Source organism: Rhagoletis pomonella, unplaced genomic scaffold (genome assembly GCF_013731165.1).
Source record: "Rhagoletis pomonella isolate Grant_MI unplaced genomic scaffold, Rhpom_1.0 Rhpom_scaffold_00013, whole genome shotgun sequence".
Classification (NCBI taxonomy): domain Eukaryota; kingdom Metazoa; phylum Arthropoda; class Insecta; order Diptera; family Tephritidae; genus Rhagoletis; species Rhagoletis pomonella.
In genome coordinates, this window is record NW_023458567.1 from 16,347,066 (window position 1) to 16,370,644 (window position 23,579).

At 37.8% G+C, this 23,579-nt stretch overlaps 2 protein-coding genes across 2 annotated transcripts; both read right to left on the reverse strand.

The window, feature by feature from the left end:
* Positions 1 to 6,087: 6,087 nt before the first annotated feature.
* Positions 6,088 to 8,862, reverse strand: LOC118748374 (protein toll-like). Its single transcript, XM_036482745.1, has one exon. The coding sequence runs from the start codon at positions 8,860 to 8,862 to the stop codon at positions 6,088 to 6,090; it is 2,775 nt and encodes a 924-aa protein (XP_036338638.1).
* A 3,310-nt stretch (positions 8,863 to 12,172) lies between these two features.
* LOC118748375 (protein toll-like) lies at positions 12,173 to 14,896 on the reverse strand. The gene has a single exon (XM_036482746.1). It carries the CDS (start codon positions 14,894 to 14,896, stop codon positions 12,173 to 12,175), a length of 2,724 nt encoding a protein of 907 aa, XP_036338639.1.
* Positions 14,897 to 23,579: the final 8,683 nt, after the last annotated feature.

Below are 23,579 nucleotides of genomic sequence, written 5' to 3' on the forward strand. Positions count from 1 at the left end.
AACTACTCAGCTTCGCTCTAAAAGACGAAAAAACTATTTTCTAACAACACACAAATATTTACTGTTAACACAAATAAAAAGCTAGTTTGTTATGCCCTTTCACTTGGTAATAAATGATTTATTTTTGTTTACAATTAACTCCTGCTGCGCAACAGGAAATCCTGCAACTCAGAAACATACTTATAAATTGTAAAACTAAAAGTGACCACTCACTGGCAACATTTAATGCGAAGACAATGTCAACAAAAGACAAATATGCTGCTGGTCAAACCTACGTACATATGTATGTATGCATCTGGGAGCAGAAATTCGCCAGGGTATGTATGCATTTTCTTAACTGTAGCTATTTGCGGCACTTGTTTCAGTTTTGCGCCTGCTGCGCCGTTTGTCGGTCCTTTTTGTTTAATTCTCCTTTGTTGTTTGCTGACTTGCTATGGATTTTCGAGAATTGACCTTTGGTCAACTGCTTTGTCCTTGAACGTCATTGAGTGTCAAAGGGTGTATTGGATGCCAGTAGTTTTAGTAGACTTTGTTGCGATTCTCAGCAAAGTAGATAACTGCCCTCCTTACATCAAGTTTTGTTACATTTCCAGAAAATAATATTTATCAATGATAACACTGTAGAACAATTTTGCGTTTATTTCTTTCGGACCTGAGAGTTCAAATCCATGGTAGTACAGTAGTAAGTATATATATATATTGGTTTGTCCTCTTCAAATTCCTGTAAGGATGATTTCTAAAAAAGTGGAAAAGTGGAAGGATCCGTTGATCTGATCTCCAAAGAGAGATGCAGAACATCAGAAATAGCTCAAGGGCTTCATTCTTGATAGCTGTTACATTTCACTGGTTGCATGTATGTATCTTAACTTTCATCAAGTATGAAATTAAAGAATTACAGATCCAATAACCATCCCGCCTGCATAACGTCCAGCTTCTGCCGCAGCTATCCTCAACAGCGAAAGCTCTCCGATTCCGCCATCTAGGCTCACAGTACTAATGTCGGGATAGCTGAAATTATGCAAAATAAAAACGAGAACGAAACGAAGGAAAAAGAAAAATGACACTGACCAATCCAGCTTTTAAAAGAGGGTCATCAGTACTGTCGGTGCTTGTCAAGGCGGATAGTACATCCATACTCAAGCGAGCATCCTCGGCACTCTTAAGTTACTGACTTAACTTCTATGACTCCCATATTCGAAATCATAGCCGATGCCCATTCGGTTTCAGCAAGAAACTCGTGAGACTCTAGGTTTTACAAAATCAGCGCCTGCCGATAGGGCGCCTTTGACTTGTCAAGTTTGTTTATCTTCCAATTATGCGATGGAAGGAGCCGATTGCAGTACCAAAAGATCTTTAAGAGAGGCTCCGAAGTAAGCCAGACCCGATCTCATTGACTCAGTGGGAGATCTCTATTCTCCACCACTTCCAGTTTGCCTTTCCCAAGTTGTTTGTCCTCTTCAACTAGAGCCAATGGATCCTTTTACATGGCAGTCGCCCGTTCATTACCACACACCACACGCTAAACACACTGAACCCCATGTCGAACGTTTTTGTACGACACCTAATACATCATAGGGTGTCACGTCATACGAAAGCCCACGACAGGGGTTGGTTCAAATTCTTCTCAATTGATCTTGTCTTTCGAATTCCTGTGAGACTACATACAATTTTTAAGTTTTCTGAGTAGTCTGACATTCGCAATATAGTTTAGTCCATTTTTTTGATTGTGTATTTGATGAACACCTGCTTAGGCTCCGGAGAAAATTTTCTTCAAGTTGGCCTGGCACTCGAAATGTAAAGCTTGCCGTTCTGCCATCAAAAAATCTCGCAGTATTGCGGTGGTGCCGAATTTCCTCCGACCACCTTCATAAACACGCCAGGTACAGCGGACGTAACCTGTTTAAACTCTTCCTGGAGATGGCGCATCTGCTGCGAACTTAGACACACAGAGCGGCCTATTTAGGTGGAAATTGGATAATAAGCCACGAAGACCTCGCTAGCTCTCTCTACAGTCACGAGCGTACTATTCGAAAAGTGGTATTGAGGCCATGTTTATAGTCTAATGATTAGATGATGGCCCATACTTTCTTCTGGAGGGCTTGTGTGGTAGCCAACGCTAACCTAACAATGCATTGTTAAAAAAATCAGCTGAGTTCAATAAACGGAAACTGTTGATTGGTTTTGCGGAAGCAAAAATACATAGGGCCTGTTTCTCCAACTCAACTGCACATAGTTTAGCAATTTTTTGGACTTAGTCAAGAATAAGCTGATTAAAAAGTAGGCTAACTTTTGGCTTGGCCTAGATGGAGAAACGAGTAAGTCCAAAAAATGGCTAAACTAAGTTAAGTTGAGTTGGAGAAACCAGCCGATAGTATCCAAAAGTGGCAATCACCAGCGCTATCACTTTGGAGGACTGTATGGGTTAATCTCAATAGGTAAACTGAATGTTTCAAGGTTATAGGCATAAAGGAATAAACAAAATCGGGACAATCGACCAAGAGAAATGTGGCTAGGCACTAAATTTGTTCAGTGATAAATATTTATTCTGATAGCCAAGTTGCAATCATCCCACTAAGGTCATTGATTGAGCAATCTTAATAGGTCAGTAAGTTTAAAAGTGGATATGATTCAAAGCGACATTGCATGGCTAACGAATAGGCAAAGAGAAAGCGTGCTTAATGTCAGTCGTCCTTAGAGAGCTGGAATACGGATTCACATTTGGCTAGCAATCCACTCTAAGCAGCCCAACGAGGTATCTATGGCTTCCAAAGGGGGAGGTCTTGATCCTGAAAAGTATCTTGAGTCATGTATCTCTCTTCACTACTCCTGAATACTTTGAAAACATTGCGTTTGGTTCAAAACGACTTTGCATAAAACTGCATGGCCAATGAAGTGACAACTTAGAACACCCTCGATATCGTTTCTCCATAGACCATGTGTTAGGAGTTCCTTTGACAGTAAGTAAGCTACTCTAGGCTTCTAATCCACTTAGCGTTAACCAAGAAGAAATACATGCGAAGCCACAAATTCGTGAGGCATTATGGGCTAGCGATTGACCTTAGGTGGCCATAGGAGCGTCTTAGGCATCCGTTAGGAAATCGTTTCAGACCTTTATTGTTACATATATTTTAAGGAGCTTGATGATCGCTTTTAACTATCCTAACTTCATTTGATAAGGATTTAAATATCTCTGTAGACATCTTATGGGAACAGAAATATCTGAGAACCTGCCTAAGGTAGACACCAACCGCCTGTCAACCGATACAACAGAATACTTGAAAGTTCATCTCTCCTTCTCTGACTTCATAAAGTAATGGGGATATCAATAGCATCTCCAACATATACTACATTCGAGAAAAAAACCAATCCTAAATTTTACAGTAAACCAATTTACGCACAATTTAAGATGATCCAATAAAAGGAGTATTTCCGACACACAATCGGATAAGTGGCGCTCGCGGTTATATCACCTCATATAAACAAATGCGAAAAGAAGAAATGCAATTTTTGATTTATATACGCCGCACGCAACTCATTCGGCCGCCTCCGCCTCCCTCACGTATTAGAATAAGCTGCACGCCAACGTGTTTGCCAGCATTTGTGGCTTAAGCTAATGGCAGGCAGTTGACATCCTTGTCTGCCCGCGTGCATTTGACAGTTCTGAGTTGCTATACTACTCCTTCAGTCGATACAAATGCGAAATTATTTCAAGTGTATTTGCAACGTAAATGATTTATTTGCATTCTCAATGGCAGCAAGAACAGCAACCACAGTGGCAGAAATATTTCAACTCCTTGCTCACATTTTCTGTAGATATCCTTTTGCTGTTTATGCGAGTAGTAGGTATGCTGCGTGGCGCCTTGCGATTGTGTCCTGTCGTAAGAAGCTTTCGTATGCGCGCGCGTATGCATGACAAATTGTTGTGGCAGCTTTGTCAATAAGTTCCCCACCTCCATTTTGCGTCGCATATTTCTTATTTTGCTTTAAAGTCTTCTAATGCTCATGTGTGTTCTTGTATGTGTATTACTCCTTTAGCGATTTTTTCTTGCACATATTTCTATTTTTTATCCTCTTTCGCTTATGTGTCTTTAATAATCTCCGCAAATATTTTGCATTCCACTTGATCGCTAAATAACACCCTCGGTTGTATGGAAACTCCTTTGTGTTTAGAAAGAGGAAGTCCATATTATGCTTTGACATCATTTGACGTTGAGTGCCTGATTTATGACTTCTGCTAGTAAATATCCTTTCATACCTACCCACATGATATCAGTCACCAGATATGCTTTAAGAGGCGCTTCACATGAAGGTGTGCTCTCCCCGTTCTTACGGAACCCGACGATGAACAGTTTTCTACTACGCTTAAAGGCCACGGGCTGTCAATCCATAGCGTACGCGGATGACCTACTTAGGCCCTTAGGCTTTGCACGAACTTATACAAAATTCCTTAAAAGTTGTGGCAATTTAAAAACCAAACTACCCCTATTCCGATTTCCTTCGCTGAATGTCGTTACACTGACTCTGGCGGATGCAATTAGATACCTGGGCATGTTCTTGGGTAGTAAGCTTTTTTGGATACGGAACACCGAGTAAAAAACCAAAGAAACCATAACTATCCCATATTCCTCTAAATCTACTTTTAAAAAGGAAAAAATGGGACATTAAGCCACGGGGAGTGCACTGCAGAGAGCGGTGCAAATGTTTAAAACTGAACCTTCACGCCGGCTAAAGCTTTAGAAATCGCACGAAATTTTTTCGCTACGGAGCTTTATGGTAAACTACAGGCGAGCAGTAGAGCAGTCAGGGTAAATACTTTCCATATGCGCAATTTCGGTGCCCACATTGGATAAATGGAAGGCCACGACATTGAACCATTACAAAATTGTAGACACCTGCGCAACAAAGTTAAAGTAGCCGAACTATAAAGTTTCCACTTTCGCCGTTAAAAATGTCTTCACCACAAGAATTGCGTACCTCGAGGAGCCAATGGAAAAAACTCAACCGAAGAGTAGGTAGTGGCGTTTACTCGAAAGAGCTATTTCTAAAAATTGGTAATCGACTACCAGATCATTACTGCTCGATGGATGATCTCCTCAGATTCGATTTTGAGGGTATACCACTGGCAACGCGCAACGAACTTCTTCTAATTGACCGACCTATGTCTGACTTATGGTGCGGTGTTTACAACATTACTATTGTACGTCTGACTTAAGCACGGCGAAAATTTGCAAACTATAATGCTTCCTAATGGTACTATTTCTAGCTAAATGATCTGAATCAACCAACTACATAAATGGTATAAAAATAGGCCTCATTACGAATCTTCACAAAAAACAGCTGAAATGGTCACTAAAAGTAAAAACAAAAAAATAATAATTCTAAGAGACCTGCACAAAATCCGTAAAGTCTCCGAATTTCGAAAAAAAATTCCATAAAAGCATAAGAAAATCCCTAAATTTACAGAAAAATAAAATACGAAGCATTCCGAAAAGTTCTGAAAAATCCCAAAAAATAAAAAACTTAAGTCCCGAAAAGTTCCGAAAAAGTTTCTGTCAGTCCCGTAAAAGCACCAGAAAATCTTGAAAATGTCCGATAAAAGACGTATCTTTTTGAAGAATGTTGGTTGCAATAATATTGAACATATCACATTTTTCCCGAAAGCTGTTCAGGTCTCGTGAAGGTAAGATTCTGATATATCGCTAAGATTGGCCTCACAAATATATATTATTGATTCTGTTAGGACAACTGAATCGGCTTTTTATAGAGATGGCAGCGTTACAAATTGCATATGTAATATTTATGATGTTATAACTAACTGGCATCTTTGTTCCGATATATTTTAAATTGAGTTATTGAGGCTACACTATCTGCGACGACGTTGCATTCAAGTCAGTTGAAGAATAAACGTAGAGACGAGTACAAGCAGTTATCGTTTGCGAGTTTTATTGTTTAAAATACTTTTAATTGTTTATTTACTTAATTCGTAACAATTCGATGGCGAGTTTGGTTTCTTAAACTATACTACACTCTCTTTTATCAAATATATGTTATTGTAAACGCTTTCCTTTTATAGTTTTTAAATTTCATTTATTGCTGAAATTCATTCAACTCCACTTCCTCCGTCAAATAAACTCTCCTACTAACTTCCAGCATACCCGACTTTCGTCCCTCACCAAATTTATGCGGCATTGCAAAGCGCAACTTATTCCAAAATCTCGTATCGTTCCACTCCAAATAGGTGTTTAGTTTCAAGTAGGCCTGCAACTCGTTATCTAGCTGCTGCAAATTCGTAAGCTCCCCATACTTGATAATGATTATGCGCGCACGACCCTCATTCAGTGCACACTGATGCGCCGTACGAAATTCCATGCGAGCCCAATCCGATTCGACGAAGTGCTGCGACAACACAATAATCGTGCGACGCGACTGCTCGACCGACTCTATTATCTGCTCGGGTATAAAAGCACCAGCGAGCCAATTGCGTTCGTGTGTGCAAATACGAAATGGCGAGCGACCCTGTTCCAGACCCGGCAGCAGTGTATCGTTGACATAGTGTTGATCTTGGTGGGCGTAAGAAATGAACGCATCGAATGTTTTGTCTTTGTCTAGCTCCTGTTCACTGATGCAACACAGAAACATGTCGTGCCCGAAGAGCCAAATTTTCACCTCCAGTTTGTATTTGTAGAAGAGTGCGATCAGTGAGAGCACAACGACTGCTGTGGAAAAGATGGCAATGAGCAGTGCTAGCAAGCTAACATAGCTAAAGGGAGTTGTGCATACTGCTGAGAAGGTAACATTTAGTAGTGGCGTGTTCGCGAAATTAGCGCAGCGTAATTCGTTGACGTCAGGTATGCGTGAACGCTGTAAGCTCACAGCGCGCAACAGTAGCTCCGATTCGCAATCGCAAAACCAAGGGTTATCGGAGAGATAGAGTTCCTTCAGTGTATCGCTCTCGTTGAGGTAGTAGCGTAGAAAATCATCACTCAAGCGCTCCAGCCGATTGTGACGCACATCGAGCACTGACAGCTTCGATGGGATATGCGACGGTAGAATAAAGGCGATCCGATTATGCGCCGCATAAATATGTGTCACATTGGCATAACCGAAAGTCGTATTCGCCGGCAGCTCGTAAAAGCTATTGCGCTCGAGGTAAAGTGTTGTACGAGCAAGCGCAAATTGCTCGGGACGCGGTAACTGCAAGATGCTTTGCAGCTGCGCGCCTGTGCAGTTGACAATCAGCGATGACATCCTTTCGTACGAACACCTGCAGCGTTCTGGACAAAAGGCGGGCGGCCAAGCGCAGAGATCGCTGCGCTGCAGCTGATTGAGCAGTTTTCCCTGCAAGCGCGGCGGCGCTGCACAGGTCCACTGTTCATATCGCGTAAGCAAGTTGCTGCTATAGACCCACGCAAGGCTACAATCACAGTTCAGTGGATTGAACTGCAACATCAGTCGACGTTTGCATCTGTGGGTACTGCCCAACGGCTGTATGGCAGCATAAATGTTTTTTATGTTATTGTTGAGCAGATTGAGCTCGTAGGGACAAGTCAGCCCGCCAACGGCGATCCAGTCCAAGTTGAATTGCGCTATGCGATTTTTACGCAGATTGATTGAAGTAAGATTGATTTGGCGCTCATTGAATGCGCCGCGCTCCCAGCTCACATACGTTGCGAACTGTGGCACTTCCAGTGGTGCGCTAATGTTAGTGCGCGTCAAGAGCGAGCGGTTGCTTAGGCTACCAGTGCCCCAAATCTGCACGAGTTGATTGTTGCTCAGGTCGAGTTGGTGGAGATAACGTAGCGGCCGCACACTCTCTATAATATTCGTGGGCATTTTGAAGCGGTTCTCGGCTAGCTGCAGCTTCCAAAGGAGTGGCGTGTTTTTGAATATACCAAGCGGCAGTGATGTTAGCTCGTTCATGCTCAAGTCTATTACGACCAGCTTGCTTTGCGTTGCAAGCAAATTTGCAGGCAGCTGTTCTAAGCCATTCAGGCTCAAGCCCAGTTGGTTCAATTCGCGCAATGGCATAAGCATAGTATCGTTCAACGTCTGCAGGTTATTTGCGTCCAGTAGCAGGCTTCTTAGCGCCCATAGATCGCGAAAATGTGCGCTGCTTAAGTTGCGTACGGTCGTGCGCCGTGCATCCAACGGTTCGTAATAACCAGTTTCAAGGTGGTATACATATAGAGACAGCACTTCCAAACCATGGAGCTCATGTAACATCTCCTCGGGCATTGTGACCACCGCAGCATCGGAAACTATTATCAATTCCAAATTAATTAGCTCCTTTAGATTGTGAAAAAGAAGCGGCGGAAAGCTATTTTCCAAGTCATCGGTTGTAATATTAAATCTCAGCGTCAGTAAGCCTTTTGCGTGCCAGAAAAACTCTTCAGGTACCAACATTTGTGTATTGAAATCCACATCGCCCATGTAAGTCACATTGGGACGCCGCAACATATTCGGTAGTTGTGCGCAGTTCCTCAGCTTAAAGGACGCCGCATGAAATGTGAACTTATGCGAAATCTGGTTCAAAAGGGAATCGATATCTCTTGGCGCGCCCTCACAGGTCAGTGTTATCGTATCCTGTTCAGCGCTGCTTGTAATTTCAAATATCACTGCGCCGCTACGATCACTCAAATAGCAATTGGTCACTTTTTCTTTGCATTGACATTTGCCCTCGTAGCAGGTTTTGAATGCAGTCTGTGGGCCATTTGGTTTGACTTTCTGTTTCGTTAGCAACGGGTTCTTAGTGGTCGAGAAGATATTCGACTGGGCGAGCGCGTTCATTGTTAGAAGTAAGAAGAACTGACAGGTAGCCAGATTTTGAGCTGAGGCGCGAAACATTCCAGGAGTTGTGGTCATAGTTTAAGGAGACCCTTTTCCAGTTTTAGTCTCTTAAGGCATCTTTTATCTGAAAAAAGTATATAGAAAACATGGTGGTTAGTTGCATGTCAAATTACTCGTTTTAGAGTATTCTTTAAAAGAGCTTGCAGCAAATAATCTCAATATCGAAATAATCTTTAATTGATCACCATGACGATGTTCTTAGCTGCCCCTAATGCGTGGGAAAGATTGTTTTGACGAACTGACAGAAGTCGAAGCCTACCTTGAAGAGTCTGAATCAGAGACATTACGTTGTCTACTCGGACTGTCCCAACGAGAAATATACCTAAAATTCAGACTTTCTACGATCTGCAAAATATCAAAGCTCAAGTCTGGCAAGCCAAGAACGAAAAACCTTCCATGCTTGTCAAGAGGATGGTATCTCGCTCATAATAACAGCTACGTTTTTTGGGACACCGATTCCTTGATGAACACGCCGCTAAAATAGTTCATCCATGCAATAGCCACTGCGGTAGCGTCAATCTCGAAAATAAGAAAGAAGACGTCTGCCCCTAATGCGAATGTCTAGTATTAGCGTATGCCAGGTACACCACACATCGTGATGCCGCTTCAAATTAGACAGTTAAGACATATGAAGAGATGTTCTGTGAGCAACATAGCTAATCCTTTAACTAAAGTAATTCTCTGTTTAAGAACTTTGACGGGTAGTTCCGGTAAAAGCTTGAGAAACAAATTCAAGGATGCCATATAAACGGTAGGACAATTTTAGGGACTTTCACAGAGGACCAAAGAATCTCGTAAAACAATAATAGGGAGTTATCGAAGAAAAAACAGTTGGAAAGGCATTTCTGAAAAAGGTCACAAATACCACAGTCGCTGGCCGAAAAACCGCAAGGAATTTCAGTCCGTAGAATCGGCTGGCGTGGGACAGTTGCCCCTATTACTCACATGATAAATTTTGAAACTTATAAGAATTAAAAACCTCTTATATGTACAGGGATGTTCTTTCCGTGATTTTCATAAATTTTTCTATTCTATTTCGATGCTGATGACTGCTCAATATTGGCGTCCAGCAATAGCATTGTTAATCCTCGTTGGGCAGTAATCTTTGAAACACAATACAGGCGAACGGCGAATTTTCGCCCAGTAAAGTGACAACGGCAGCAACTTTTGCCCAAAAAATTCGCTCAGTAAACACCAACAACGGCGATGACGAATTCAGCTGCTTATGACAAGGTACAATTAAAATTTTTACAAACAAGATTATTAATTTTCAACAAAAACTAATACAGTATTTTTCAATTTCGTTTAAAAAATCTGAGAATATTTAGCATATGGCCACAATGGATCGTATTTTGCCGCAGCCGCCAGCGACGACAACAGAAATGAGTCTATGGTCGCGAACAGTCGTCGGGTCCTTTGCTTCGGTTGTGCGCGTTCTCATATACGACAGGGTGTGTTAATTTTTACAGCGAACATTCGCGGCGAAAAATTCGCCGTTCGCCGGCATTGTGTTTCAGCGGTAATGGCTAAACTCTTCGATCTGTTCCGATTATTCGCTACAAGTACCCTTACCGTCTTCCAATCAAATCACATGACGCTATGAGTAGCGTTGTGGCCTGATAGCCCATACCTAATATAGACTTTTTCTTCTAATTTAGCTTCCATTTCCTTCACTAGCATTCCAAGATAGTTTGTCTGTATATGAAATATAAATCTCCTGTTTGTGATTCATATTCTAACAAGATGTGTTTCACATCTAAACTATGCAGGGCTCATGCGGTCGCCGGGGACTAGCGGCACTTCGGACCGCTACGGGATGCCTTCTGGTATCGCCACAGCACCACCTATGCACAGCTAAAATGCAGCGCGTCAAGGAGCACAAAACTATGCTATGTAAGCAGTTCCCAGTAGGGTGCCACAGACGGATCAACCGAACAAGTTCATAAAACATCCTCTAGACCCGACAGCGTATCGACAGATCATAAACGTTATTTACAGGGAGTCGTCTCGACAAACACCAACTCCCGACATGTGAGTGCCGTTCCGGAAACACAGCCACCTGCCGTAGACGAGACAGAGCTTCATCTACCTCGGGAGACTCCCCCAACTTCGCTCTGGCTATTGCAGCAGGCTGAGCTCCTACATGACTAGGATAAATGCAGATGTGCCCAATGAGTGTCCGGCATGCCTTTGAGTCCTCTTACGGCTCGAGACAGCTTTCGTAAGTCCCCTAAACATCATTCAACTTACGCACCTTCGCTATGGACCAACTCAGTTGGATGGGCACACTTCCTGGGTCTGCCGTTAGTTGAGTCTGATGAACACGATTGAGGGAAAACTTAATCTTCGCAATGCTTAGTAGCCACTACAACAACCACAACAACAACAACAACAACAACAACACATGTATTGCTGAGGAAACCCCAAGTACTAACGTACACTAGTATCGGGGATTAAGTCGACAGCTTGCTCTCTTTTATCATACATGCGATCGCCGTTGTCAATAAAACTCAGAACCGCAGCAAAGTTTTCAACTAGCTCGCCGGCAACTTTCGAGGCAATGGTGATTACACATTGGCTAGTGCATGTCCAAGATTCTGCTCCAATTTGCGGTAAGTGTCTTGATGTATTCACTCAAAGGATAAGGACCTACAGTTTAACGACGTCTCCGAATGACAAATGATAAACATGAGAAGCTTTTTTTAAAGGCAAAAATTAACTCGGCAGTGTGTCATAGCCTACTGAGCGGCGACCGCTATTAGAAAAAAAAAATTGTTTGATGCTGAATCCTGTATCTACTGAGTAGGGGTGAGCACCTTAAACCACACGACCACTGTGTAAAACGTGGAGTAGCGCTCTTCTAATAAATGCTAATATTGCCTTAGTCTTTAGACGAAATCATAGCTCGGCTGTAGAGCGGCCTGTCGCCTGCTTAGTCAGACAAATCCGGTGCATATGAAAGGACAGATGATTATGACCGGTTACTACCCAGAGAGTAGCCTATTGTGTCTCATGCGTTAAAAGTGAGCTGAAGCTCCTGCTTGATTTTCCAAATACACTCGGTGCAGGCTGGAGAACAGAACAGCTGCGTGTGTTTATGGACCCTAGTACAATGAGCAGATGGCTCATAGTTTCTTAAGACGAAGTTCATGGTTCAATATCAAATCGAATGTATGGTTTTATTTCCCTTAAAGACTTATCAACATTACAAACATTTCCAATTCACAGAGCCTCTTTATTTATAATATATGTAATTGCCTCTATTTAAATATAAAAGTGATTCGTTCGTTTTAGCGTATATTTTGTGTGCAAAGTTCCAATATTTTCACTTCTCCTCTCTTTCGCTTTTCAACTGGTTCAATTCCACTTGGCCACTCACATAGATTCTACCGCTCACCTCAAGCATGCCCGCCTTCCGCCCTTCACCTCTTTTATGCGGCATTGCGTAACGCAACTTTTGCCAAAATCGTGGATCCTCAGAATCCAGATATGTATTCATACGCAAATAAGCCTCCAACTCACTATCGAGCCCAGCCATATTTGTAATCTCGCCATACTTGATTATTATAATGCGCGCACGCTTCTCATTAACGGCGCATTGATGGGCCGTTTTGAATTCCATGCGACCCCAATCGGATTCGACGAAGTGCTGCGATAGCACAATGATCGTGCGCCGCGACTGCGCCACAGACTCCACAATCTGCTCTGGTATATAGGCGCCGGCAAGCCAATTGCGTTCGTGCGTACAAATTCGAAATGGTGGATCACCGTGCTCCAGTTGTGGCAGCAGCGTGTTGTTAACGTAGCATTTGTCCTTGTGCGAATATGAGATGAAGGCATCGAACGTTTTATCGTTGTCTAGATCGTCGACGCTGAAGCAAACGGGAGTCAAATTGTGTGCGTGCAGCCAGATTTTGACTTCCAGCTCGTATTTGTAGTAGAGCGTAATAAGACTGAGTATCAGCAGAATTGTTAGAAAGATGGAAATGAGTCGCGACATCAAACCCAAACTGCTGGTGGGCAGCACGCATACGTCGGTGAATGTCACATTTAAGAGGGTTACGTTGGGAAAATTGGCGCAATACAAATCGCCAGCGTCGGGTATGCGTGCGCTCTGTGCGCGTAGTGTATATAATAGCAGTACAGTTTCGCAATCGCACAACCAAGGGTTTTCGGAGAGATATAACTCTGTAAGTGTTTCACTATCGTTGAGGTAGCTGCGCAGAAAGCCTGCACTCAAACGCTCCAAATGGTTGGCGCGCAAATCCAACACAGTCAAGCTAGGCGGCAGATGAGCCGGCAACACGATGTTGAGCCGATTGTGCGCGGCGTACAAGCGAGTAACGTTGGCGTAACCGAAGGTACCATTTGAGGGTAGCTGGCGGAAAAGGTTGCCTTCAAGGTAGAGCGTGCTTTCCGCAAGCGACAATTGTTCGGGACGTGGCAGCTGTGTGAGGCCTTGCAAGTTCGCGCGTTGGCAGTTGATTAACAACACCTCGGCTTGTCGTGTGCATGTACACTTCTCCGGGCACCAGGCGGGCGACCAGTCGCAGAGATCGGCGCGCTGCAAACCTTGTAAACCGCTCTCTGCTAAGTGCGCTGGCGATGCGCAAGTCCAGTAATCGGTGTTCACGAGCATATCTGTGCGGTAGACCCAAGCTAATTTGCAGTCGCAGATCAAAGGATTCCCTTTCAAATGCACCTCATGCAAGCAGGTAAAGGTAGGTGGTCGCAAAATGGCGTGCACATTGCGTATTTCATTGAGTGCGAGATCAAAGAAGTAGGGACAATTTACGCCCGCCTCAGCGATCCAGTCCAAGGAAAAGTGTGAAAGTTTGTTTGCTCTCAGCGAAATCAAGGTGTAATTGAGGGGCTTATCAACATCTGGCTTCCGCTCGCCATCGTAAGCCATTGCTATGAGGTTTGACAACGCATATGGATCTGCGCGGTTGGCGCGTGCAAGGACGGACAGATTTCGGTAGTTGCTAGCTCCCCAAATAGTTTCGAAATGGTTGCTGTCCAAGTCCAATCTATATAGGTAGCTTAACGCGTGCACATTTGCTATAATATTCGAAGGCACACTAAGTCGATTGCCGGCAAGTGCCAGCTCCCAAAGTAGCGGTGTGTTCGCAAATAACCCTGTCGGCAGAGTTGTCAACCGATTGCTGGACAAGTCGAGCGAGACCAATTTACGCTGCATACACAGCAAATTTTTCGGCAGCTCCGTCAGCCCATTCAGCTGCAAGCTCAAGCGATTTAACGCGGGTAACGTACTGAAGAGATCCTCTGGCAGCGTCATCATGTAATTTTTATCCAACTTCAGCTTCTTAAGTGCGCGCAAATCGCGAAAATGTGCGCTATTCATGCCTTGCAGGGAAGTGTGAAGCGCCACCATTTCCAAAGACAGCCTCTCCAAGTTGTGCAATGAGTGCAAGAGCTCTACAGGCCAACTAATTTTGGGGTATGCAGTGTAAGCGATGATCTGCAAGCTCTTCAAATTGGTCAAGTTGTGCAGCAGCTTTGCAGGCAGCGGCTCATCAACATATGTAAACTTTACAGGTAGTATTAAATGCTCTAAGCTGCTTGAATGCTGAAAGAAATCTTCGGACGCGTCCAAGTATGGATCGAATTCTACGCTGCCTTCATAGCTGACATTTGGTTGTCTTAGCAAAACGGGAAACTGAAAACAGTTTCTCAAATAAAACTTGGTATGTTTATATAACAATATTTGGGGCATTTCGGCTAACACCACATCCAAGTCCTTAGGTTGATAAACGCAAGTGATATTGAGTTTATACACCTCTGCGAGGTCGTCATTTTGCCACGTTTTAGCCTTAACGGTGACCAAGCTGAATTTGTCCTTTAGCTGGCAATCGAACCCCATAGCGTTGCATTCACACATCTCACTATTGCAAATGTGGGGAAGCAGCGGAGGCTTAGCCTCCGTCAGCGAGTGCAACTCCAGCAGAGCGAAGATAGCTATGAAGTGAAGAAAATGCCGATTCGGTATTTTTATGGAACCGCAAGTATTTTCGATTTCACAGGACATTTTGGTCTAAGAGAATGAGAAGAATGTTGATACAATATGCACACATAGCGAAAATATTTGTGCATTTACAGAAAGGCGCATTTTTCACCGATTACCGCCCACAGTACATGTCTGTGTTTTTTTTTTTATATAATTTCTGTAATAATGTAAAAAAAGCAATTATTAATTTTATTTCATTTCGAATTGTGAGTATGTACCATTATTTACCCTTGAGATAAATCATTCCAAAATTTTAATTCGTTTTAAGTAGAAATATTTTTCAGTAAAAATATTTACATTGCAAAATAATTATTTTTTCGGTAAATATATGTAAGTAAAATATATCTATTATTGCAAATGTTTTATAAAAAATATTAAAAATATGTATTAATTATATAAATTATTTTTAAAGAAAATAAGTATTAAAATAAGTAAAAAATAAGTAGTCGAATAATATTACTTTTTAAAATGAAAACTGTAAGAAGTGCCAAATTATTATTTCTATAAAATTCTTGTAGTAAAAAAATATTTCTTAGCAACAATGTTCTTATTAACAGTTTATTTTAATAACTTTTTTTTATTAAAAACATTTTTACCAAGAATTCTTTATTAAAAAGAAATCAAAAATGGCGGATTATTTTTATTTTATTACATTTTTTATCAGCAATGTTTAAGAAATTTCTACGCTGGAAAACAATTTTTAGCAAAAAAGATTATATTTCCTTAGAAAAAAATTTAAAAAGTAATATTTTTTTATTGTGGCGTAAACTGGTTATTTCAAAAGCGCTATCTCATGAGAAGAACTGGTGATCTTCTTTCTTAATTTTTCCTAAATGCAGATAATGGTTGAAATAAAAATATCCTTTTTGGATATAAAAGCAGTAAAATAAGATAATGGCGTCGAAACGTACATAAAAAACTTATTTTATACATATTTAAATGTTATTTATCAAAATAGATACCAATTCTTTAAGATGCAAATAATTTTAACAATGAAATATTACTTAAACTTTCTATATTTTCAAAAGCATTTTTTTTCAGCTTGTATTTAAAAAAATTAAAGACATAAATGTTTATTTTAAGCCCAGAAATTAACAAAAAAAAATAACAATTAGAAAAAATTATAAGTAAAATATTAGAAAAAATGCTGTTGAGATAATAGATAAAATTTTGGAAAACAAATTTTTTGCCAATAATGCAAATTTTGAAAATATTAAACGTTTTCGATTAGCTATAACATTTTTTCCTCTGTGAAATCATATTTGTTCAAATGTATGAAATCTTTTTTATGTACATTTTTGTAACAATGCCATAATTTTTGAAAAAAATGAAAGATAACCATTTATGTATTTATCTTTAATTTTAGAAAAAACGTTTTTCTTTCTGCGCATAAAGTTTGTATTTGAATAAGTATGTTTTTGATTCTAAATTTCCATAAAGTTTTATATTGATAGACACCTAAATGAATCAAAGTATGTATGCATCATATTTTTTGCTTGCACCGCATTCTTTACAAAAACCATATTTTTGTTTGGTGAAATAATTTTGCTGGAAAAAAAAACACTTCAGAAAGAAATATTGTTTGAAATAATAAAAATTATTACCAGAAGTTGGATTTTTAAGTTTTAAAAATTTTACTTTCGTTTCCAAATCAAAAAAATTATTTTATAGAGCTTAGAATCCAGCTGTCAAGAAAAATCATAAGAAATAATATTCATTATTTCTGTTGCTTTAAAAAACACTTTGCCTTTGCTGTAAATTTTCTTGAAGAAATAAATATACGAGCATTTTTTTCTTCAGAGCTGCAAACTGATTTAAGAAATTTTTATAGAAGAACATTTCTTTTTCATTTCTTGTGTGTAATTTTGTATGAATTTTTCGTTTTTATTGAGAGCTGGGAACAGGCCTTAAATCTCAAGAAAATATTTGTGACTACGCCTGCAAAAAGGGTGTTGCTGACCAAAAGTGTCTTAAAAAGTCTTATGACTAATCGTATTGCATTTTTAAGAACTTAAATTATTAGAAAGCGTCATGAACCAAATTTCGATTTTTTCTCTGATGCGCTCGTATATATTCGATATAATATTAGGTTGTTAAATTTTAATGCGAATAGTGTAAATTAAATATTTAGGCACATATAATTATTTTTAGTATCTTAAAAAAATAAATAGTATTTAGCTTTGAAATTAAGTTAGATATCTTTACAAACTCCAATCGTCTAAGGTTTTACCACACAATTTTTATGTTAAAATATATTATGGTGTGTTTCTGCAATTGCTTTGTTTTCTTAAAAGAACGATTTTTTTTAATCTTTTTATTTGGGTATGCACAACGGTATCGTATAGTTGTATGTGGTAAAATTGAAACGGCTTAAAATTTACTAAGGGGAAACCATGAAAGTCGTATTATGAATGTACACAATGTTAAAAAACAGTTGTGGTAAAAAATCCTCTAAAAATTTATGTAAGCTTTTAAAGTCTACGACATAAACAATGCGGCACTTACGACACTGTTGTGAATACCCCAAATGTAAATATAAATGCAGATTTAAATGTTTAGGCCCACTCATCGATAGCAAATCTTTGCAAGAATTTAAAATTATTCATATGTAATTTATTACATATTGCTTAGGTATGTGGTTTAGGTAATTTTTTTTATTTAAATTTCTTTAGATTTTACAAAATTAAAAAAAAATAATAATAATTTTAATATTGAGGTCTGTTTTTTGTTATTGTTATGAGATTATTTATTAGATTCGTTTTTCATCCACAAAACTATAATTTTTAATTTTTTTTCTAAATATGTAGGTACTTTCACAAAAAAAAAATAATTGGACAAAAAACTTAAAAAAATACTTTGCCCTCAATTAAAAAAATTTCAATTAACTTTTACTTTTCAATATAGTGTGTTTATGCCTATTCATCGATGCAATTTTATTATTATTACTTATTAAGACAACACTTTTTTGTTCGCACTTTTATTTTTGTTTTTCTGTTTTCTTTTGTCCACATATCGCACTCGATCTTAATAAGTGACACAACTCAAAATTTGGCATTTTTGAAATCATCCAATAAAAATGTACACAGAGCTTTTATTTACCTTTTTAAAAACCCTGAGCAAATTTTTGTTATAAATTGTTGAAAAAACCTAAAGTATAGTCTTCCTGGCCCATATTATAAGCATGTGCTAAGAAATAGTTTTTCGCATTTTTTGACGACCGTGTGATTTTGAGTTGTGTCACCTTTGAAGATCGTATGCGATATACGTACATATGTACATATATGTATAAATACACCCGTGGCCATGCAAACCTTACCAACACTTTTTTTTAAATTTGGTAAAATTTTGTAAATTAATAAAAACTTTCTTACTTTTTTTATTATAGTTCAAACCGCAACAAAACCTATATAAATAAAAGTTTCAAACTTTGTACCAAATTTAGAAAAATTTATCATGTATTTATATTTCTGATAAAAACTTTTAGGAAAATTACGAATATGCCGTTAATAGACCATCTAATTTAAATATAACATTGTGCATTTTGAAGTGACTTAAAATTCTCGGAGATTTCTAAAATTTTTTTTGCCGATGGTCTTGAGCAGTTCTTCCCAAGTAACGTATGAAAAACAATTTTCAAAAATCAACCAGAACTTTGAGCTACTTCAACCAAGCACTTTATCTCACTAAAATTAAACGGGATATTTAACTACATATACGAAATTTTCCTAAACATTTTTTTTTATTTAATAATTTGATGAAAATTTTATAAAATTTAGAAACTTTTAATTATAAAATGTTTGCAACAGTGAACTACATACACTTAATTTTTTTTAATTTACAAAATTCTACCTATTTAAAAAAAGTGGTGGTAAGGTTAACGTGACCACGAGTATACATATCTGTGTTCGTATGGAATAGTAGCTTATGTCGAAAGGTTGGCTTTAGTATAAATCGGCATTCGCAGCATACGATTGCGAATGACTTACTGGGGCTGAGCAGTAGAAGTTTTGGCCAATAAACGTGCAATAAATAGTTCCGATACTAGCAAGTCAATATTCTTATTAAGTCTCATCAAAATTCCTTGTCGTTCAAAGCATAAAGAGAATACCGCATTATATTAAAGCCGGCTTCCCGACATAAGCTACTATTCCATACGAACACAGATATATACGTATATGTGAAGCTCACAAGCACTTCTCGAGTTTTATATCTTAAACAGTGTTTTTCACTTTTCTTTTTAACCGACTTCCAAAAAAGGAGGAGGTTATCAGTTCGTCGGAATATTTCTTTTTGCATCGGAAAGGTAGTGTCTCAGAGGTGGTCCCATACTAATCTGGTTGAGATCCGATCAGTGGATCATGAGATATATATATATATATTTTTTTTTTTATATGGGAGTTGAAGTCGGGTTTTTTTTTTGCTAAAAATTACTAGTTTTATTTGTTATAGTTTTTGTTGCAAGTCTTTTAAATAAAAAAATTGCACTTAAAAGTGCATGTACGAACTTGTATATTTAATTACATAAATACTCGTATCTACGTACATATGTATCTATATGTGTATACATACATATGTATTTCAATTTGCTGTTTCGTAGTATTGTTTTATTTCACACTTCCAGTTCACTTGAACAGCAGCTTTTGCCACCAGTTGTCCACAATTCAATACAATTTTTACACTTCAACACTCAGCTTACGACTGTTTGCAAATTACCCATCTTATTGGTTTGAAAGCGTTGTATAGTCATAATTACAATGCTTTCTAATTAATACCATGCACATAAATAAGTACATACCCACTTACTTACACACATACAAAGATGTGTACTAAGTATGTAAATACCTTTGCGTATATATTGAATGGAGGCACTGTGTTCTTATTATTACACACAAAATTTCCGTGTAAAAATATGACTGCTTTCTCAGATGCAAAACGTGCATATGTACACTAGCGCTCATCAAATAGCACACTTTTATTTTTTACAATATTCACAATATTTTACGTGATGCATTTTTTTCGTTAATTTTAGTTTAAAAACTTTGTGTTTCAGAAACTTTCTGGGTATGCAGTTTTGTAGCTTACTTAATTTCAGTGTAATAATTTGCATGTTTAAAAATTTTCAAATATCATGTTGATTTTTGAGAATTTTTTTTGTCGAGGAAACGCATGAAAAAAATTAATTTCTATATGAAAGATAATACGCAACACTCTCGACAAAAAAAAAATTAAAAAAGAAACATCGGGATTTTTCCGAATTTTAAAACCTGCAAATTATGTATTATACTAAAAATAAATAAGCTGCAAAACTGCATAACCAAAAAGTTTTTAAAAAATCTGCAGAAAAGCGGTTTGTTTAATTTTTTTTAGAAATACAAGTCTTATAAAAATTAAAAAAAAAACTTATACATTTTAGAAAACCATTAATTGAAAAAAAAAAATTATATAAAAATATACACTTTTTTTTTGATAAAGGAATATTTTTTAGAAACAAAAATACATGTCTGCATACACATCTTCAATTTCTTTCTTATAAAAAAAAAATATTCAAAATTTTTTACCAATAGATGCATATGTAGGATTAAAAAAATATTTGTAAACAAAATTGGTATTTAAAAAGTCTTATGAAATGGTGTGAAATAGCTAAATATGCTACTTACTTTTTATAATTTTTTTTTTTAAATATTTTTTACCTACTAAAAAATAAAAGTAAACAAATTATATAAAAAACATATGTATGATTAGTATATGTATATAGTGTTGTTGAAAATAAACGCGTCTACAACACGAAATTACTTACTAATTACGATACTAACAGATACCAACTGAAGGTTTCACCAGCAATTTAAATGAAAAATTATATTTTCCATTATGTCGGTTTTAATTTTAAATTAAAATAGAAAATAAAAAAGATCACTGAAAAGGTCGTTTTGATCCATACTTCAAGAAATACCGCAAAAAGCAAATTTGGAAGTTCGTTAGAGGGTTGATATATTCCAGAAAATTATTCTTCGAATAAAAAAAGTTTAATGCAATCAACGTAAAAGTATCTAAAAAATTAAAGCAAGTAATCAACAAAAAAAATTGTTAAAAAAAAAAAAAAAAAAAAAAAAATTGATTTTGTCTGTTATTCCTTGTTGGCATAGATTTTTGCTTTTAATTATATAGAGACTTTTACGTTGGTGGCATGAAATTTTTGCCTGAAAAGACCGCTAGTAAAATTTTCCGAAGAATATTTTTCTAGAATATGTCAATCCCCTAACTACCTTCCAAATTAGATTTTTGCGGGGTTTCTTGGAGTAAGGGTCACAACGACGCTTTGAGGCGGGAGCTAATGGGTTGAAATGTTCTACGAAAATATTTCCCATGAAATTTTACTATATATGTCTTAGCCTTTAATTTTGCTCAGAGATTTATTTTAAACATTTTTTCGACTTTTTTGAAAACCACTTATGCTAGATGACAAAAAATATATGCCATTTAAAAAAATGCCATGTGGAAATGAACTTAATGACTATTTTTTTTAACGTAGTCACACGATTGTTTTTTAGTGCCCGACTTTGTCATTTGTCATTCTTGCCATTTAATGCCTAGTGGAAATCCAGCATTAGGCTAGGACATGAACTTTTGCAAATCCATCGAGTGTTTTACTACTGGATTGGTATACTTTCGGAAAATGTTAACAAAGTCCGGGCTGGTTTCGGCTGTTGCACAGTGTAATTTGTAATTTCAAATATTCTCCCAGAAGCGATTGCTGCTCAAAACAAAAAATTACCTTGAGGAATGCTACCGCAGTGACAGTCCTGTGCACGATATGTATAAACCTGTATGAGTACGTAGACCCGATTTTCATGGGAACGCCTAAATTTAGCTAGATTTGGTCAGCAGCAGAGGTGGTCTTGTACTGTTTTCTTTTGCTCAAAATCTCGAAAACATCTGCAGCAATCATGCAACCAGGCAACGGTAACTAGAATATTATCCCAGCTAACTAGTTTACGAAAAAATCATATAAATGGTTCCATGCGCTATTTTAGACTCAGAACTTTGAATAAATTTAAATAATTTAAAAATTTCACATAGGGATTTAGGAAAAATTTAGAACCTCCGCAGACCATACCATTTGTATCATATTTCAAAAGAGGTATCTATGTACATATGTTTATTGGTCATCAATGAAGTGTAAACAGCCAAGTTTTAGCGTGCTTAAAGTAACACTTTTCTGTCCAGCTACTGCCTTCACACGTCCATCGAATCCGCTGTAATTTGCCCACCAAAATAAAAACAGGCGTTCGTCGGTACAGAAGCGGCGTATTATACGAATATTGGAACAATAAAGAGATTGAGAAGCTGACGTAAATGGATTGCGTTATACATATGTATGTATGTATGTCTGATGCACAATGAGATGAGCTGACATAGCAGACCTTTGGCATACATCAATTTAGTACCTATATAAGTATATGTAAAAAATTTAAAGGTACCACGAATGTACACAAACGCATTTCGATCTGGGGTTTTAGTTAAACTCTCTACAAAAAGTAAAAGATACTTTCAAAATATTTTAATAATAACGTAAATCTGTTATTTTAGGATGCCTATTTTTAATTAGAAAAGTATGTGCACATCGAATTTTTCACAGTGTATACAAAATTTTTTAATTCCAGTTTTTCCGCTAATTTGTTTATAACGAATGTTTGAACTACTCCAAAAAAGAGACTAAAAATATAATTTCTAAACTTTGTACAAAACTCAGTAAAATTCAATAAATTTTCATGCAAATTCTAAACTTCTAATCAGAATTTTTTGTAATTTCAATAAATTTTCATGCAAACCTTTTTTCGGATAGTAAAGTACGAGTCTTAAAAATGCGAAAGACATTCAATAAAAAAAAATCTTACAAATCAACTTGATTTTTTATCAACTTCAAACTTGCATTTTTTTGCACTTAAACTGCAAAACTGCATACTCAAAACATTTTAAAAAAGTTTGCATGAAAATTTGATAAATATTTCTGTTTCGCACAAAGTCTTCAAATTAAATTTTTATGTTTTTTGTTGTACTACATTTGAACAATTTTTTATAAAAAATTAGCAGAAACAAATAAAAATTGTTCTATGAGAATTAGCGCTGGTTTTGAAACTTCCCGCAAGTCGCCTAACTTTCCGATAAAACATAGGAAGGCATTCCATCAAACATACTATCTATTCGCACAATTCGTTGTCTTTTATATTGCAGATAATTCAACGGCTGGTGAAGGTTCCTTCCTAGCTACAGCTTCTTCTACCCGCTTAAACCCACTTTCATATCCCTTGGGTCCGACCACGTCGGAACAGCACTTTTCTTGGGCCTACCGTTAGTTGTGCTTGACGACAACGATTGAGGGACTAACCGATTTAGGTGGAGTTTAAGAGTGTAGTTACAAAAGCAACAACAGCAATTACAGCACTTGGTGACAAAGCCTCTCTCTTACCACAAACTCAACATTGAATTAGGGCTAACTTAAATGGTAGCCGTAATATAGTCGCAATGTCCCAAGTTATAACCACCTTGCCCCGCCTACTGCGTTGGAGAGCGGCGATGTCAACCTTATTCTCCGCTAGTACATCAACCAGCGAGACAAGGGTACCTATCCCGTTAAAGGCCCGCATATTCCAGTTGTATACCCTCCGCAATTCAAAATCATTTCAAAGTTGGCCGGGGTCGTCAT